Here is a 16,463-nt window from a genome sequence, read left to right as displayed (position 1 = left end):
CCAATACATACCACCTGCACACTGAGGGAACGGAAGACCTTCCTGTGGAGGAATATCTTCCCATCCTGTGTGGGTGTACAGAAGCAGATGTGATCTACAATGGATAGCTCCCAGGACAGATGAATTCAGACATGTCATAAGTCACGCATTGCTTTCCAATAATGATTATCTTTCTACAGGAAATTTAACAGAATAATTTTACTCTTTCAGAATACCGCATTGGAGTTTATGATGGCATAGCAGATGGCTAGTAAAATAAACTGTCTTGTTTCTTTCTCTTTTCTAGCAGTTTGAACAATCTAACTGTAGGGGTGATGACTTTTCAGCACGTACCTAGCTACCGGCATTTCACAGAATCTACCAGCAACTAAAAATTAGACACACAACCAAAGTCTAAGTAGAGGCTTTGGTCAAGCTACTGGGAAGCCCTGCTACTTTGACCAATACAGGAAAGGGTGTGGAGGGACTGACTCCTATTGTTGCTGCTGGTACAATTAAATCTCTTAATGCATTCGTCTTGTATGCAAAATGAGCAATTAGCTCTAAGTGACATAGACATCTTTTAGAAGGTGAGTCATTCAGCTTCCCCAGCTTCAGCAAAGTGGAAAGCACCACTATTTTTCTCATTAGAAAAGCTACTGGAGGAACAGGTTTTCAAAAGCAGCTTTTATATACTGAATTCTAAAAGAGCACACATAATCTTGGTTTGTCCACTTGACCTTGTCTTTTGAAAAAGCTATCATGCCTCTTGTAGGACAAGGGATACTCCACTCATTACTTTTAAAAGCAAGGGCAAGGGGGGAAATGCAGAGTTCCCAATACAAGCCTGATTCTAACCAACAGCACAAAATCACCTATTCTTGCATATCTAGCAGCTTCTCTTTTACTGCTACCATTTGCACTTAAGGTTAAACGGAATTCTTGACAGCATAGTTTAATTTTAAAGATTTACAGAAGGGCACTATTCCTACAGAATATTTTTCAACTACTCCTGAGCAGTTTTGGATGGATCTGTGGCAATAACCTCCCCTGAATTTTCTTAGCCCCAGTCAGCTCTTAGTTTGCCAGTACAAGCTAATGTGAGCTAGGAGGCCAACCCTAACAGTTCAATATCTAAAGCTTTAGCACGGTTCCAGATTCTCATGTTTGTCTTTAGCATTCTAAGACTTTTCAAAATACAGACAGAATCCAAGAACAATGGACTGTGCAAAGGCAGGGAAATAAATTAATTCGCCGTTTTATTTAATTGCAGAGGATTCCTTTTGCCCTATGTATGCATGATTTCTCAGACTGAATACAACTGTGACACTAGAAACTAAAGAAGCTAGAACCTACACAACCTAGTGAATTTGCAGAGTGGTGTGAAATACTGTGCTTTTCATAATTCAGTTGATCTATTCTTATCCTGCATAATTATACATCTCTTCATATTCTCCACTGGTTTACAAATTGTAAACAATAAGTCTCACTCCCACAGTTAAGCCATGCTGAAGTTAACTATGGGAGTAATCCTATTTTCATTTGCAATTTTTACAGGCCTGGCTTTCTCTGCACTCTATACAAAGTAAAACGTTATTATATGACAACTAAACAGCATCCATTTTAAATAACAAGACCCAAATATAAATCTTAACCTGCGTATTTCTTTGCAAGTTTGGCTGTACTTGGAATTATCAGTCCAGAACATCTCTATTTCAGAGCCCAATTCTTTTTGCCAAGAGAGATGTTCTTTTATCCTGATTATAGTGAAAAAAGCCAACTTGCTGGCCTGACTCAGGCTGTAATTATTCTCTGCCTTTATACAAGCTTTTTATAGTTGCTGGTAGAAGGGCTGAAGGGAATCCTACACATCCACACAAGGTCTGAAATTTGTTGCCCTCCTGAAGAAAACCACCCAAAAATGACTGAATGAGATTTGTCCCTTCACTATGTGCTTTTCCTTTCTAATAGTTAAGATGATGCATGCAGAGATTTCCCTCATTTTGTGTTACTCCAGCTTTAATAACAGAGGAAGGGGCTGACAGCAAATCATTCAATAAAAAACCACAACCAATTTCTCAAAAAAGCCTAATTACTGACTTAAATAAAATCCTCAAAGAAGCAACTACACACTTTAAAAGGAAGTATGGGACAATAATAAAATCTCCAAGTCAAAATGTCTATGCCAAGGAGATTTAATATGGTCTCTGAATCTCAAAACATGCCAAAACTATTCATTCCTGCCATTTACAAACACAAAATCATTCCAAATTGTCAAAAAGCCGTAAGATTCCAAACCAATCAACAGCATTTCACAGACTAATCAAATGCCTCGTGCAGACTGGGAAAACACAGGGCTGTGCTGCCCTCCCACTTTTGCTCCTTCAGCATCAAGCCAAAACCTGATACCTATTCTAAATCAATGTGTTCCATACTACTGCTTCCTGGAAAACTGGGGGCTGAAGACATGTAGAAAAGAGAGAGCCTTTCTCCCAGTACTTTACAAGGTATAAAAAATTACATTAAATTTTTCCAGTATTATAACAGGAAACCTTGCAAGTCTACTGTGAGTAGACAAATAGAAAGACAGGGCACCCCACTTAAATATTCCGCTTACTATTACTACTATTTTTCTCCTCGTGTGTATGAAAAACAGCCAATTTGTACTATTTTCAGAATAATATTCAAGGAACAAAGGAAGTTATAACCAGCACATTTTAAACAAAGTCAAAATACAGAAACCAAATTCAACTTCAGTTGCAAAATGTTTTAAAGATATTAAGGTTAATAGAATAAACCCTTCTCTGCAAATCTCTTCTTATAATTTCCTTTAGTTAAAAATAACAACATATTGTATTTAAGTCCATACATAACATATCAAATGCCTTTTCCTTTTTTTTTTTTTTTTTTTACAGAGGATCTATTCATAGCAGCTTGTATTTGCAACATATGCAGCAAATTATACTATTAAACACTTAATACCAATAAAGTTTAAGTTTCACCCCTAACAATAAAGCTTGCACAAATCTTGCTACACTTGAAACAGGATTCCAAGAATAACCAATAAAAGTCAGGTAGCTATCATGACAATTAATAATTGAACATTTGAGATGTAAATTTAGCTGTTTACATTGAAATATTCTGATGAAATTTTAAGAGTCATGATGAATATTTTTTCCATTGGTTAAGGTTTACTTTTTTTATTTGCAAGATACAGGAAAATAACAGATAGGTGAGAGCCCTGTGAGTCAGTTTATATGTGTCTGAAAAATGTGAACTCTTACGTGTCCTGTGTAGCAGCCACAAATAGACTGATCCTACTGAGAGGCCTTTGCAACTGCAGTGCCTTGCAGAAGAGCAGAGTACCACACCAATCCTCACACAAATCCACAGAGAAAGAAAAACAACTACTGCAGCAGAGATCCTCTGGTACTAACAGCCCATATAAACAGCATAGGCTGTTTGGGCAGCCCTCTGAAAAGAGGAATGGATGTAGATGAGCTAAACCAGCATTTTAAAAGCTGAACAGAACTTATCAAGTATCGACGCAAATGCCTCCACAAAGAGTAACAACAGCTTCTGAAAGCAAGATCCGTTAGAAACAAGCTTGTCCCCACCAATCTAAATTTTTTCAATTCAAGCGCTCCATATACAATGCATGACCTATCTAGTGTTAATTATGCAGCTCTGAACAGGATTTTCTTCTAAGCTACTTAATTAAAAAAGCCAATTCCAACACAAGATAGATCAGGCAAAGAGGCCCCCATTTTACAAGACCAATCATGCCACTGCAAGCCCCAGTTCAAGCAGGTATTCAGCCTAGCAAGTTGCATCACCCTTCAACATGAACCATCACTCCTCATTTTTCTTGACCCATGTTCTCATTTAGCTGTGCAGAAAGATCTGATTGTGTCTACTTTCTCAACTAAAAATAACACCAGGGTAAATAACTGTGTTGTTTTTTTTGTGTTTTTTTTTACCGCAGCCCTGTAACTTATATGCGAAGAAGAGTCCATCAGGAACCTGCAGCTATCTAACACAATTCAGAATAAAACTCAACTAAAGACAATCTCAGTTTACCTGAGACTTTGTGCAATTACATACACTGTACATACACATATTTCCATACAGCATTCATACAGGAATAAAGTCTAAAACTTTAGCAGTGAATTGAGGTTTTCAGCATTGCACACTACAATCTAAAAAGGGAAATCATATTTTTAGGGGTGTTAAATGCTCCTTTAAAAAAAAAGTGTGCTAGTGTTTCTCTGCAGACAAATGCATATATACTTTGACAGGTACTAGATACTTTTGATTTAACTTGAAGATGCAGATGTAATTTTTCAGAATAATATAGTTGTCTCTTTTAAATGCATCAACCTTAGACACTGAAAATGTTACCAAGAATTTGGGTCCTTCATCACAAGGACAGGTTAATGGAACTGGATCAGACTCATGTCACTTGATGAATTACATTATTATAAAAATTAGTAAACTGCTTGAGTATCATGGAATAATTTCATGAAGAGGTCCGATTTCATGAAGAGTGCTCTGATTTTGAGAAGAGCTGGGGAAGAACTAGCAGGTGCAAGGATGTTGTACCAGGAAACTCTTCTCTCAGGAGACTGGATAGAGTTGATGACATGGGAATCTTGGGTTGCCAACTTTCTACGAGTATATAACCCTGAAACTCTGGGAAAATGAGTTGGATTATTAAGGTTTAAAGAGAGAGGCCTGCCCATTACTGAAAGATAATCTAATTGAATTTTGCCAATTTTATCTGTATGATTACTCTCAAGATGAAGGGCTAGTGCCACTTCTTCATTGCTGCTAGACTGTTTTCTTCACTTGGCTCCCTTCTTTCACAGACACACCTGAAGCTAAGAAAGCACATAGGTGAAAATTCCCCACCAAGGATTAGTTTTGTGCCTCTAAATAGGCTCTCTCCACACTTAATACAGCTTTTCTTGAGAAGAGTTCCTCAGAACTCAGCAACCTTACTCTCAGAGTAAGACATTCTTGAACAGAGAAAGACAATGTTGAGTGGTAACAGTGGAACCTAAAGGTTGGCTTTGACTATTCTGATCCAGACATGCACATTACTGGTTAATGTTTGCATAATTCATTCACGTTTTGTGCCAGAGGAATCTCTTACTTCATGAGTTAAATTTTATTCATAGCTGAAGTCTACATTCAAAATAAGACTGAGCTATTATGGAGGCAAAGACTTATAAAAATTGAAAACTCCCTTTGAAACACATGCTTTCCAGTAAAAGCAGCTAGCAAAATGCAAAACACGGTCAACATTCCAACACCATGATGTCAATTTTCATATGCACAGACAAAATGCTACATGTAGAAATCAACTGTCTATATCTTCCTTATTTATGGTGTGCTTCTATTTCCCTCTATTTTCATTAGCAGAACTGCACCGCGCAGTGGAGAGTGAAACCCCTTAAAAGGTTCAAAGAGAATCTTCTGAATATAGTAAATCTGGCAGTCATATTGGTGGTTTTGTTGGTTTGGGGGGGTTTTTTGTTGGTTTTTGTTTGGTTTGTTGTTTTTTGGTTTTTTGTTTTTTTTTTTTTTTTTAAAGTGAATTTCCATGTTCTGCTTCAGTTCTCCTGAAAAATAGCGTACATGCTCTAAGGACTGGTTTTGATGTTTCCCTCTGCAGTAGTTTGGAGAAATTCCTGCCAATAGGGATGGGCTGGAACACCTGATAAAATCGTCCTCAATGACACACAATAACAGAGTGACATGTAAAAAAATGGAAATCACTTCAAATTTTGCAAGGTTTATAAGCAACAGGCAAATTATCTTTTTTATTATCTCTGCTTTTTTTCCAGAGGGATAAATACAGTCAATTTTCAAGAAAACTAACAGCTGCAGACACAGCTTTAAACACCATCTGTCCTGAGCAGTTACATGAAGAAGAGATGAAATGATTCACACTACACAACAGGAAATATGATAACCAACTAGTTAGTACTAATGATATTCAGCCTCAGTTTGCTTCCTATGGGCAGGTCTTACTCAGGAAAAACTCCCACTGATGTCTCCGGCAAAGCGCCTGCAGACTTCACTGGCACTGTTAGTCAAGTGCAGAATGTTGTACTGTTGGAGCAGAAAGCCAGAATTTTACGAAATAAGGTCTTGCTTGTGGCACCATAACCTAATGAATTCCACAGGGCTCCCCACCCTGGATCTTTTTCAGGACTGAGGTTTTATAGTGCCTAGGCTGAGAGTCCTTATATTGCCACTGATTCAGTGTGAGCTTTTGGCAGACAAGGAATGATGGGACACTCCTATAGTAGAGTTGATGAGGACAAGGTCTTTTCTTTAGTGTTCTCAAGGACTGGTCTTAACATTTGAAATAATAAAGGAGTCTACAAGTCCTACGTTTTCCCCATTTCTAAATAGTGGCTTCTATGTGACATATGACAGATGGCTCACAGAGGTCTAAATTCAGCAAGAAAAATAAGCAATTATAAACAAATACATCATTGGTCTTTGCTAAGGACATAATTCAAGCAAGTTCAAAAGATCAGAACAAGACCCACATGTTCTGTTATCCCAGCTAAGGCCCTTCTCAAGATGGTTATCTACAGGAAGAAATTTTCTCCAAGAGAAGATTAGTGTTCACAGTACATCTCTGTTGCCCTTGAAGAAACTGTGCAAGTTTTTTTTTTTTTTTAAAGTAAAATTCATCTCATAAATAGCAATGTTACTTTAAAAGGGAAAACTTTCTGTATATTTTTAATTTTTATTTAAGACAAGGTAAAGATTTAAAAGGTTGCAAGTTAAGAACAGGTGATGCTAACCGGATATTTGAAAGGACCATGAGACTTGCAAGATTAAGTAAAATGTATTTACCTACTGATCTAATTGCTTACTAATTTTCAAATCTATTCCCACTGGATAAGTAATGGCATTTTAAGCCCAGCTCCTGGCATTAAAAATACATTTATAGTTTCCTCTTAGCAGAAGATAAACAGCTACATGGTAAAAACCCATACATTAAGATGGCATTCTGGAGGTTTTCTTACAGTTTTAACCAACCTATTGTGTTCTAAAGTTAACTGAAAGAGGTAGGAAGAGGAAATGGGAAAAGCATTTGGGTGCACAGTTTCACACTGGGGTGAAGGTAAGTGCTCACTCATGCAGGGAAAATGTCTGGAATATTTGTGTCTTACAGAAGGACTGACCACATAATGAAAGTGGAATTTAAGCCAAACCTTATTTTCTAAGATATCAGAAGCCATTTCTCTATTTATCTTGTTCAAGGAAATACCAGTGTTTGTTTAAAAACAAGAAAACTACTCCAGCAATTAAGCAAGATGGCCTGAATTTCCTTTAAAAATCATTCCAAAACTTTAAAATTTGAAAATGTGCCAGAAACATAATAAAAATGTTTGTAAAGAAAAAATTTAATAACAGTGTTGTAAAATTAAAAAATATTCCAGGCAGACACAAAGAAGCTCAGAATGTAGGCACCTACATAGGTTTTGATCAAGTTCTTATGTGTCCAGGACATACCTCCAAATACACCTGGATTTTGGAGAACAGATTTCTTTAACGTTAGTTTTTACATGATGAGTCATAAGTCACAGTAGGTCTAGGATTTGTTCTACTTCAATGATCCTCAAGGGTAGCCCCAAGGAACATCGAAGTTACATATGAACAGCTGAACTCGTTCAGACAAAGGATCCATCTAGCCCATCAGCTTCCAACATCAGCCATAACTGGACACTCCGATTACACCCAGAGCAAGGATGTACAATACTTCCCCGGAACACTGTCCTGAACTCACCTACTTTTCTTAGTCTGCTGTGGTTTGTCTATACAGTAGTACTTAGTGGATCTTCTTAGTACTTGTCCTATCTTCCCTGAAATCCATGTAAGCTTCTACTCAAAAAAACCCTATGGCAAGGAACGCCAAAGATCATTACATGGAAGACAACCAGCTTTCATAGTTTTGAATCTGTCTCCTAGTCGTTTCATTAAATGGCACTCAGCTCTTAAAGCGGAATAAACAAGTTACCAGCTGATCCCTGTCTAGCCTTTCCACCCCATTCACAAAGGGATCAGAACTGTATACAGTACTCAAGTGTGGGCAAACCAGGAATTCACTCAGTGAAAGGATGATACTCTTTGTTTTACACCTTCCTTTCATAGCATTTTCTACCATTCAGTTTGCACTGTTAAATGCTGCCAAGCTCTGAGCTGGCTGTTCCGTGAAAATACTTACCTGAGAATCACCAATCTAGAGGAAAAGTGTCATAGTTAGTCACATAAAACACCTTATGTTCATATAAACAAAGTTATAAAATCAGGCCACAAAAACAGAGCTTGTTCCAGCAGTCTTATCAGTTAGTGGCATTAGCAAAATCCCTACGTAGCATACAGCATACACAACATCTCTCCAGCAATAGATGTATTCCCTCTTCTACTTTCTAAAAAAAGTGTTGATGAGATCAGCTGAAAGAATCAATAATATGTTGGATGTACCTGGCAGTTTCCAACTAGAACATCATCTACCAAGCAGGCAATACTCAAGACACTACTATGTTATTGGTTTTTTCAGCCAACATCCATGTTAGTCAACTAGGGAACAGTTTAAAACTATTTGGAGGCCCAAGAAAAAAAAATACCAAATGAATAATGAGACTTTGAAAACATCTAATAAAAGGAAACTCAAGAGAGGAAGCCAAATCATATTTTAGGATATTTAATTTGTTATACATCCACAGAGAGCACTGAGCTTGTTTAGCCTTCTGCTTCCACACCACTGCTACAACAACAAGACGCTGCAGTAACTTGGAAAGCAAGGAAAACTTCCATCAGAAGAGGCAAATCTGAATGTATCAGAACCAGTTCTTGCATTGTCCTTTCCCATCTCTGCATGCCAGTAGATGGCCTGGAGCAGTGACAAACACAAGCATGGAAACTGCAGAAAAAGGGGGGGGGGGGGGGATGATATATTTTTTTTTTTGAGCTAGTTAATTTCTTGCTGAATCAGCCAGCTGGGAATAAAGCCAGTTTCTGCAGCCTTCTCAGAGCTTCTGCAAGGTGCAGGCCAGGAAACATTTATTGTCAAACAGAGCTTGAGAGAACACAATCCCTTACTCTTCGCATTCTGTAGCGGTGCAGGTGTGCCCATGTCATATTACTTCTACGATACTAAAAGGCAATAGATCAGGCAGCTAAAACTCTCTTCACCTCTGCATTTACTATAGAGTGAGCCTCTATAGGTCCTTTCACATATACACACTATAAATGATACCCTGTTCTGCTTGCATGCACTGACAAGAGGTTGTATCCTGTAAATTTTAAGCAGCTTTGATTTTTGGCAGAGCACCTGATGACAGAAAAAGCATTACATAAATACAGAAATACATGTTTCCACATATAAATAAATACTCCACTTATTTAACTCTACAAAACAGCATCTTTAACCAGTTGCAACCTCCCACCGTGACAAAAATGACAGCAGTTAGCATACAACAACAATCTAGTAATTGCAATCGTAAATGCATTTTTAATATTGTTTCACAATTTAGTTGAGCTGACTTGCATTCGCTGTGTTTCTAGTGGATCCAGAAGCATGACAAACTGACAATTCTTGGAAACCACATTTCTCAAAACAGACCGAGAATACTGTTCTCATTTTCTCTCCATAATGATGTTAAATCTAATAAATATAAAATTAGAAACAGAAATAACATTGTTCCTAAACAATTTATGTAATATGCTGTCTGGAAGGGATATATTAAGCCAAGTTTTCAAAAACCGTCCTCTCTTTATAAACACATGATGCTTGTACTTACACTTCTTGACTATTATAAAATGTCTATATACCCAGGTACTAGAATTTACAAACCAGAAACTTATTCTTTCAAAAGAGTTTTAAGGCTGAAAGTTTTGGTTTAATCAGCTAAATATGATGACAAATGCTTAGCCAGACTTTTGGAAGTGCCTAAGGCACCTAATGCCAGATTCCCATCGGGTTTATTGAAATTTACCTTGTTACTAGTTTCAAAAAATCCAGTTAAGCACATACCAATACAGGTAAGCACTTACCAGTATTTGTGTTTAAAATGAAAATGCTGCTATATCTGCATTAAGTTTAGCACCCTTGCATAGCTGACGGTCATCAAAAAGTGAGTTTGCAGAACTGTACTTCCTCCTAGAAGTTGGAGTGAGGCCATTTTGAAAATATGACCCTTAAATTCAAAAGCACTTGACAGTCCACATAGTTCAGCTAATATCAAGAAAAGTTCTCTTATGGGAAAGAAAGTTCTATACATGCTTCCAAAACCTAAAGGAATTATTTGTATATCAGTGACAATAAAGTGAGTGCAGAGGGCATATCAGAACCGCAGTGCTATACAGTTCTTATGTGGGTCTTAGTTGTCTCTCCAGAGTTGCCATGGCTATATCCAATGTCCCTCCTGGAATGTTGTGCTCACTGGCAAGCCATACTTCAAAAACAAACCCACTCTTTCACCATGCACAAACTCTCTCTGTTTTACAGACTTTTTGCATAATAAGAATTACACTGGAATTGTTCAAGTAAGACTGCGTTGAACTGTACACAGCCACAAGACTTTATCACCAGTATTATCAACTATATAAAATCTTAACACCACACTGACTTAACAGGAAAGTACAACATTTGCACAGTATGGTATAACTCATGCCCAAAGATTTCTTGCATAGCTTTACAACATAAACAAGTATAGAGGCACAATTATAAATCTGCTCCCACTATCACCTAAATTAATAAATTTTACTACTTCATTGCAAGCCTCATTATATTTGGTGTTTAAGTAAATGCCAACTCCTGGATTCAGATGAACACAGAGAACCATTTTAAGAAAAGCTTCAAGCCCCAAAGTTGCAGATAAAGACATAAAGATGTGAACCCTACAGGTTCCGGAAGTAAAAGCAAATAAAAAGGACTCAGTTTTTAAAATATATGTTCTTTTGAAGCAAAACTCATTATTTCAGATGGCCAAATTACGATTTCTGAACAAACAGTAAAAAGGGCTGTAGTATCAGTACAATCAATCATCTACATTTTCTGTGACACAAAGGCAGGAATGGAATTTGGTGCACTGTGCGAAACTGCCACCTCAGTGCCATTTATGCCCCAATTTGGTAAGGAATATGAAGGATCCAGCTGCACCAAGCAGACCCGAATGAGTAATTATCAATGACTAAGTGTTCAAATATCTCCTAAAACCAAAGGTTATCCTAGACCTATTCTTTCATTTATTCACTACTTTTTTAAAGAGAAATTAGAAGCCACTGGTGTTGTGAAAGCTTACTCCTACACTGGAGGCTTCTCTGAAAGTGTTTGACTCTTGGATACCTCATTTTGGAACCAGCAATTTGTAGCTCTACACACAACTGATCTGAGAATCTCTGCCCAATTTTTAGTGTAACCTCAATAAAAATTCTTAGCAGTGAGCACTGATACCCATGTATGAAAGGGTAGATACAGAATTTGAAAACTACCTTTGCAGCATTGGAACAAATGGGGTTTGGACCATGCTTGAGCTGATTTCCCTGAGTCGTATCACTGCAAGCATCACTCCTAATAGCTATGATAAAAATATTTACTGAGAAAATGAAAACAAATAAATGACATAGTAAAAGGATCCCTTCACTGATATAATCTGTACTTTTGGTCATCTCCCATAGTTGAATTAAATTTTTTATGAATACATTTTAAAAAAATAAGTATTCATACATAGTTTGTGTCTCAAGTCACAAGACATTCATCAATTTTTCAGGGAATTCAACTCTTCAATTGTAAATTGGGGGTAACAGCAGTTCAGATCCTGTAAGCACTGGCTGATCAATCATTATTGGTCATAAATTCAAAGCAAGTTTAGAAACTTACATAAGTTTTGTGGTAATGCTGTCACCAAGTTACAACCTTCTCAATAACAATGAATATTTTACACTTCTACAGAGTCTCGAAAGTGTTATTTGTCTATAGTAGAGGCATTTCATCTTCAAACTAAGAATAAAACCACAGGCCTGTAGAGGCTGATGGCAAATTTCCAGACGGGTGCAAAACTGCAACCTGCCTACAAAAAAAGCAAAGCTGCTTCAGATTTAACTCTGGACTTGCAAATCTCATCCTGATATTTTTGATTAAAGTTACAGAGACTTAAGAATCCTTACTGTTGTATGGCATGTAGATCATAATCTATTTTCTGACCATCGGTGTGCAATACATTCAGTGAATGTAAAACAATATTCCAAAGGTTTTCTACAAAGATGGTCTCCAAGCCCACTATGTCATATAATGGACATCAGATTTTTGGCCTTGCGAAACTCAAAATTAAAGGCATTTACTATGTTGGTAGTTTTTGGCATACTGGTTATGGCAGAATCATTTTGAATAAGATAATGTTTTCAGTATGTATATCCTTTATATCCAAAATAATATCACAGATACTTCGAAAAAAAAACATAACGCAGGCAGGGATTGCAGAAACATAAATCATGGGAGCAACCAACAGTTTATTCAATGAAGATGTGACCTATGAAACTTCCCCTTCAACAGAAACCCAGAGCTAACGCTTCTTAAATATCCAGACATGGTGTCTTTGCTGTTCTTCCCTCCCTGGACATCAGCAACCCCCCGGCCTTTGGAGGCAAAATGGACTGACTTGTAGAGGGTTTCTTTTGGACTGCAGGAACCTAAGAAAATATTGGCAGGTTCCCGATTTGTAAACAACATACTAGAGAATATCTAAAATGAATCCATGTGTAAAATTCTTGATGACATTTTTGTCTAGATGAACCTGCTAGCCATTATTTCTTGCTGCCATTAGTCCATTAGTAAGTATATGCAGATAGACAGTCTTACATGCATTTCATAACAAATAAAACAGCATCTAGTTGAATGGGGTAATAAAACCTTGTGGTAACATTAAGAAGCATTTGGTTACCAGGCTGAACATCCTGCCTTTTCAGTTACCAATATGGAGCCTTATGTATTCGAGAGATCACTTAAGAACAGCAAAATTGGACTTGGACACTTTGATTTTGTTTATTAGCTTAACCATCTCCTAAAATCTGTAGTATTGATCGCTGATCTGCTACCATGTGAGAAAAATGAAGAGCCTTTTTACACCATATTTAGCAATAAATACACATGAATATTTACATTCAAAGCCAAGGATATAGTTAATGTTCACAAATACATACAGTCTGTGGAATACAGTAACTTCTTTGGATACATTCATCATTTAAATCCTTAGAAACAACAAATTATTCCATGTTGCTGCTAACATTTGGTGGTGGTGGTGTTTTTTTTCCTTTGCTTTTAAGAAAAAACAAAACATACGGACATTATTTGCTTGGATTACAATTGGCTTTAGACTAATGCATTTCCATTTGTTTCATTTATATTGGCGCATATCAGAAAAAGTAGGCTCTATGTCTGCAAAAGAACACAGCCAAGTCTAGCCTGTAAGTGATCTCCTCCCGAGTCATTTACACCACTGCTCTTGGTCACAGAACACATTTAATGAACAAGCAGCTCAGCTGTAAACGATTCATTGGGTTATCCTATGAAATCTAACTTGCCTACTAGTACAGCGACCAATCTGCCCTTGACAAAAATGTTGTCAAACTTGAGATGCTGCACATCTGTAAGGGCAGAGTTCAGTTTGGAGCCTAGCTAAACACCACGCTGTGCTTGTTACTATGCTATAAAGAATCAGAAAGGGCTCCTCGAACCAAAGTTAACTTCCATTTCTTCTCAGTAACAGCTACCTCTTTTCCCACAACTTCTCATGTTAAAGTTTTCTTTGCGTTACATTCATACCACATTTCCACCACATTCTTTTAAAATGGCCATTATTTTATTCTGTACCTGCTTCAAGCAGGATGAAATTAATCAATTGCACATAAGTGACACGACAGACTTGTGACCTTGCCCAGCATCCAATTGTTTCTAATTGATTAGCTCCAGACATAAGCACTTTAATAGCCAAAAACAACACAAGTGGAAGCTATGGTACAATATTAGGGTAGAATGACGGTGTGTGGTCCCCATAGTATGGCCCCAAGCAACCAATTAAAGAATTAATGGTTACTGGATACAAAAAATGTTATGTTAAATAATATAAAATAGCTTTAATGTGCCTAAAATTGTGATAAAACACCTAAAACTTAGGAGCAGAAGGGCCTCCTACAAGATCGGGGTTAAGTGCTAATGACTCAAATATGCCAAACAGATTAGAATATTTTAAAGATCAAGACCAAAAAATTTGACCTGGATTGTAACGTTCATAAAGCTACTCACAATAGCCTATTGATTACTACAATGTGTTTGGGTTGTTTTTATTACAAAGAGACAAGTGAAGCTATGCCAAACCATTTGTGGAGAAGAGGAAACTATGCCACTACTGGTTCCAGTTCTACAATAAGAAAAATATGAAAGCAAAAATACAAGAAAAATATTGAAAAAAAAAAAAAAAAGTCTCAAAAAGGCCCAAACACAAACTTGACATATCCCTTCTCTGAACTTCTACTCTCATCTTGAACAGAACTATTAAGTGAAATTTACATACTTCTTTCTCAGTGTTTTATAGGGCTGGTTATTACAGCATCACTCAAGTGCTTGCACACAAAAATACACGCTGAATAGGCACAGCAAATCAGGAATGCTTTTGTTCTTGCATAAGAAATATGCAAGCAAAAGGAACTGTTGTCCTATCTGCTTGGACATGCACTGAATGTAATGCATTTTACTGCACAATCAATATGAATAATAATCTTTAATGATGAGTCCTTTACTTACGTAACCAACATACTTTCATGTCTAGCTGCAACCATAATACAGATACAGGAGGTGTTCATCAACAGGTAGCTGTCGAGTGACTCACAGTGCACTCAGCAGTGCTACTGAGGGTGGGTTGAACCCCCATTACAAACCTCAAAGACCACCCTAACTCAACCATAGCTTACTCAGTTGTCTAGTACAGTCTCCTCAGTTCTTCATACTCATTTTGAACTTATTTTTGCCTGCTGTGTTATCCAATTCAAAATTCTTCAGGATGTATGTTTATATAATGCCCAGTACACCAAGCTCCAGTTTGAAACCCCCATTTCTCAGCATTGCAATAGTACAAACAGTACACAATGGTATTACAGGAAACAGCACCACTGATTTTATTTAAAACCAAGATTTTACTTTGTTTGGACAAAAACTACTGCAATACTTCAAAAAATGATGCTATTTATTTCAAAAAATATTCTTCAGTTTATTTAGCTGTCCTTTTCTACGCATTTCTGAATTTGGGTGTATTTAAGACTGAAGAATCCTTGAAATATTCTGTGCTGTGGGAACTATCAGTATAGAGAATGACATGCTATAACAACATCTCTACTGCATGCCAGCACACCATATTTCTTTAAATACTCACTTCTTGGAACTGATTAGGCTCATGTGTCAGGCAATAGATCAGTTGGCAGCTATGGTTTTCCTCCGTGGTTCCTGTATTCATTGAATACTTGAAGCAAAAACATTTTTGGACCACCTTATCCCCCGACACTGATTTCCAAGTGCTTTAGATGTTTCTACCCAGGTATTTATATAACCCTTGTCACTTACAGTATCTTAACATTTATCAGGTGCTAAACCTCCTGGGAGCAAAAAGCAGCTGGGCTGCCTAGAAAGACCCATGGCATTACACATCTGGCAAGATCTCCCTTTGGTCCCCATATAGTGAAGTCAGGTAGAATATTACTAGGAAGAGAAAGAATATTAATTTCCCACATGGATGTCTTTGAAATTCAGTTCAGTGAAAGGAAAACCTTCTCATCAGGAGTCTTTTATTTACAGAGCAGTTCCTTCAGCTGTTTTCTGTTTAAAAAACAGTAATTCAAAGTGTGCATCAAGATCATCTGATAAAGAACGAGGCGTGACACTAGCAACAAGTTCATTACCTACCTGTAGGTGAGCATAGATAGCAATAGAAAGCCAAGCGATCTCCCAGGAGAGCCCTGTGGCTTTAGGGCTGGCCATCCTCGCGCCTCGAGACTCTGCTGAGAGAAATTGTTTCAAGTTACAAACAAAATCAAGTGGGCTCCGCCAGAATTTCAATGACTAAAGCAAACTGGGCAAAGGCATGGAACCAGCCTTTGGAAGAAATGCAATGCAAACACCAGAGTTTTGTGCTGGCCAGAGAAGCAGACGCACAGTGCATGCCATGAGCACAGCCTGCAGGGTGAGGTAGTTCCAATTAAGGAACAGAAAGGGGGAAAATGAAAGGTTTGGGGAAGCTGGCAATAGCGGGCAAGTTTGATTTTCTCCTGAATGTAAGTCAATTTATCAAATTGGGAACCTCTCCCATCTTGATCTCCAGAAAGTAAAATCCAAGGAGCACAGGATTTCTGATGTACTGTTCCAGCACTTTCACCCACTCAAAGCTGAGAGACCAGCCCTGGGACTT

At 37.4% G+C, this 16,463-nt stretch overlaps 1 protein-coding gene across 1 annotated transcript in view; it reads right to left on the bottom strand.

Annotated features, from left to right (window-relative positions):
• The window catches only part of ADAMTSL3 (ADAMTS like 3), a gene marked incomplete at its 5' end in the record, with an annotated part of 185,190 nt that extends 169,154 nt beyond the window's left edge, over nucleotides 1-16,036 (bottom strand). The window contains one exon of the mRNA XM_082488623.1: nucleotides 15,962-16,036. Coding sequence (XP_082344749.1) covers nucleotides 15,962-16,036 — 75 coding nt within the window. The remainder of the gene's footprint in view (nucleotides 1-15,961) is intronic.
• Nucleotides 16,037-16,463: the final 427 nt, after the last annotated feature.

This window comes from Vanellus vanellus (assembly GCF_965231255.1).
Source record: "Vanellus vanellus genome assembly, chromosome: 11".
NCBI classification, from domain to species: Eukaryota; Metazoa; Chordata; class Aves; order Charadriiformes; family Charadriidae; genus Vanellus; species Vanellus vanellus.
This window is presented reverse-complemented; position numbering and strand designations above follow the sequence as displayed.